The 2,591-nt window shown below is 37.7% G+C and overlaps 1 protein-coding gene across 3 annotated transcripts in view; it reads left to right on the forward strand.

Annotated features, from left to right (window-relative positions):
* MDH1B (malate dehydrogenase 1B) overlaps positions 1-2,591 on the forward strand; it is a 25,974-nt gene that overhangs the window by 19,626 nt on the left and 3,757 nt on the right. For 2 of the 3 annotated variants that reach the window (XM_023536279.1, XM_023536280.1), the window contains exon 10: positions 1,955-2,035. The exons of the other annotated variant lie outside the window; for it this stretch is intronic. In XM_023536279.1, coding sequence (XP_023392047.1) covers positions 1,955-2,035 — 81 coding nt within the window. The remainder of the gene's footprint in view (positions 1-1,954; positions 2,036-2,591) is intronic. 3 annotated transcript variants of the gene reach the window in all.

A 2,591-nucleotide genomic window follows, 5' to 3' on the forward strand; every position in this document is an offset into this window, starting at 1 on the left:
TAGGTGGCTGTGGTTAAGGTAAGGAATGTAGGAGAAGGAGCAGATTTTCAAGAAGCATTAAGTGAAAATATCTGGTGGGTGATGGATACATGTTTCTGGAGGCCACGTGAGTGATCTGGGCTGGAGATGAGTCATCAGCAACTGGTAGTTATCAGAAAAAGCTGATAAGCGTGGTGACTCTGAGGAAGGACCTGAAAGCTGGGGAAAAAAGACATCTTCACTGCATGGTCTCTCAGCCTTTTGAATATTGTTCCATATGCATGGTTCACACCTACAAAAATATAAAAAAGATAAACTAGATAGTTACCTATGGATTGATGGATATTAATGTTTGACTACCATTGGAGAGGGAGAGGGTGAAGATAGAGGAGAATGAGGAGAAAGATTCTCAAGATAACAGTAGAAAACAAGATCCAGAGCACAGGATCAGCTTCAAACAGGAAGCATCCCTGCCGCTGAGGCCCAGGACAAGAGAAGAGGTGATGAGTGTGAATACAGGGAAGCATGTAGGATGGAGAGACTCAGAACAAAATAGGCAGCTAGGCTAGGTCCCAAGACTAGGGGAAAGTCTAGGGTCATAAAGAAAGAGGCGAAGGTTTGAAATAACTGTTAAAAGAAAAAGAAAAGAGGGACAATGGAAAAACACAAAATTTTTTTCAGAGCTGAAGGCTCAGTGGAAGTTAGAAACCGTGACTCCAATGTACTTTTATGTGATTCCCTGCAAAGGTGTTTGGTTGCCTGGAAACAGGAGTGAAAACCTAGATGCATGATTCGTAGTAAGCCCTGAAATATTAGAGTGTACTGCCGCCCCTGCAATTAGAATAAATGCAATTAGAATACAAATAACACTACATTGTATTCTAAAAAAAAAGTTCTGAGTGTTCCCATTATGACTTTATTTGGAATATTAAATAATCTCCCCAAAAGTTTTATTTTCTCATATTTTTTTCTCGTATTCCTCTTGTTTTACTGGCACCCTAAATGGGTGCTAAGGTGAGCTGGTCATTGGCATTGAATATGGAAATGGAAAATGAGTACAATTTTGTAATATTACTTAGTATTTGGGAAGGAAGGAAGGTGAGGCAAAGAAATTGAGGATAATTGCAAGAAAGCTGATGATGTGATAGACTGACTAAAGGGGTCTAGATTGGATAAAGAAGGACGTAATAAAAAGAAATTAAAAAGTTCCAGGCAGGGGCAATATTGAAAATATTTAACAACCAGTATGGTACAGATTCCAACTAATTAAAATGGTTTCTGGTAAGAAGAACCTGGCAGGGGACAGGATTGCCCTTGGTCCAGACCAGATAAATTTCAGTGAGGCCAAAGTGCTGGAAGTGGAAAGAAGGGCGTAGGGACCACAAGGAAAAGAGATTATGGGCAAAGTGTGGGCTTTGAGAATTCAGACTTGATTCTGGCTGGCAGTCAAGCCACCAAGAGTGGGCCAAACCAGACAAAGCCCAGAGGCAGAGCAGAGGCGAAGGGCAAAGGCATAGAAGTCTTATGAGCAGTTGATTTTAATGCAAACTCTTATTCTCAGAATTTAGAGGCCCTCTGTGTGGCTTCCTGCATTTGGCCAACTAGAGCTGCAAATTCCTTTCATGATAATGGGCTATAAAGCAGTCATTGTACATTTGACTCTACTGACTGTTAGTCCTAAATTTCCCATAACATTTTCATTACAGAAGGTTTTCTGAAAGAAAATGACCTTATTTCATGCTGTGTTTTTATTAATAAAGGTCAAGGCATGTATAGAATTGATTGATCTTGACTCTGTCACCATTGGACCTTGCCCAAAACCCTGTTTCAGAGATCTAGGATCAGAGCATTGAAAATAATCAGAATCTGCAGAGTTTGGACATCTCTGCTTATTAACATATCAATGAGATGATTCATGTGTGAGGATTGTTTAATCTTTTCAATTAAGTTTAATACTTAATTTTCTGACTTTTAGAAACCCTCTCAACCAAAAGAAATAAAAAGACCACCTTATCCACCACAAATGACAACCAGGAAGTTCAAAGTATCTCAGATGGTAGGTATATGAATTGAAAAAAAGAAATATCCTTTTTATCCAAGGCTTAACACTAAATTTCAAAGAATTTTCACTAAAATACAAAGGAATTTGATAACTTATTAGCCATAAAATGGGAATTGAATCCTTCATCAGCATCATCCTATACTAAAAAACAAGATAATATTTAAAATCTATTAAAATCTTTGAAGGAAATTACCAGATATTCATTGAACGCCTTCTGTGTGCTGGTCACTGGGGGATACAATAAGGGAGTTATAACCACACAGACACATCTGGGGGGAAGGACCCATGAGAATATGAAAAGGGAAATGCCAAGATATGCAATGAATTAAAAAGTTCAATAAAACAGGACAAGATAGGTCAAAAGGAAAGTACTTAAATAATAAGTAATCTAGAAACTTAGAAGGAAAGATCCTTATACTGTAGGAAGAAAATTTAATAATATCTTGAAATCTAGTTGTGACCTGAGATGGCTAAAGATAATCAAGTGGGCATTTATGTAGAAACTGTGCTAGTACAGTCACATAAGATGAAAAAATTTTAGAGATCTACT

The sequence above is a fragment of the Pteropus vampyrus genome, unplaced genomic scaffold (genome assembly GCF_000151845.1).
Source record: "Pteropus vampyrus isolate Shadow unplaced genomic scaffold, Pvam_2.0 Scaffold152, whole genome shotgun sequence".
NCBI lineage: Eukaryota > Metazoa > Chordata > Mammalia > Chiroptera > Pteropodidae > Pteropus > Pteropus vampyrus.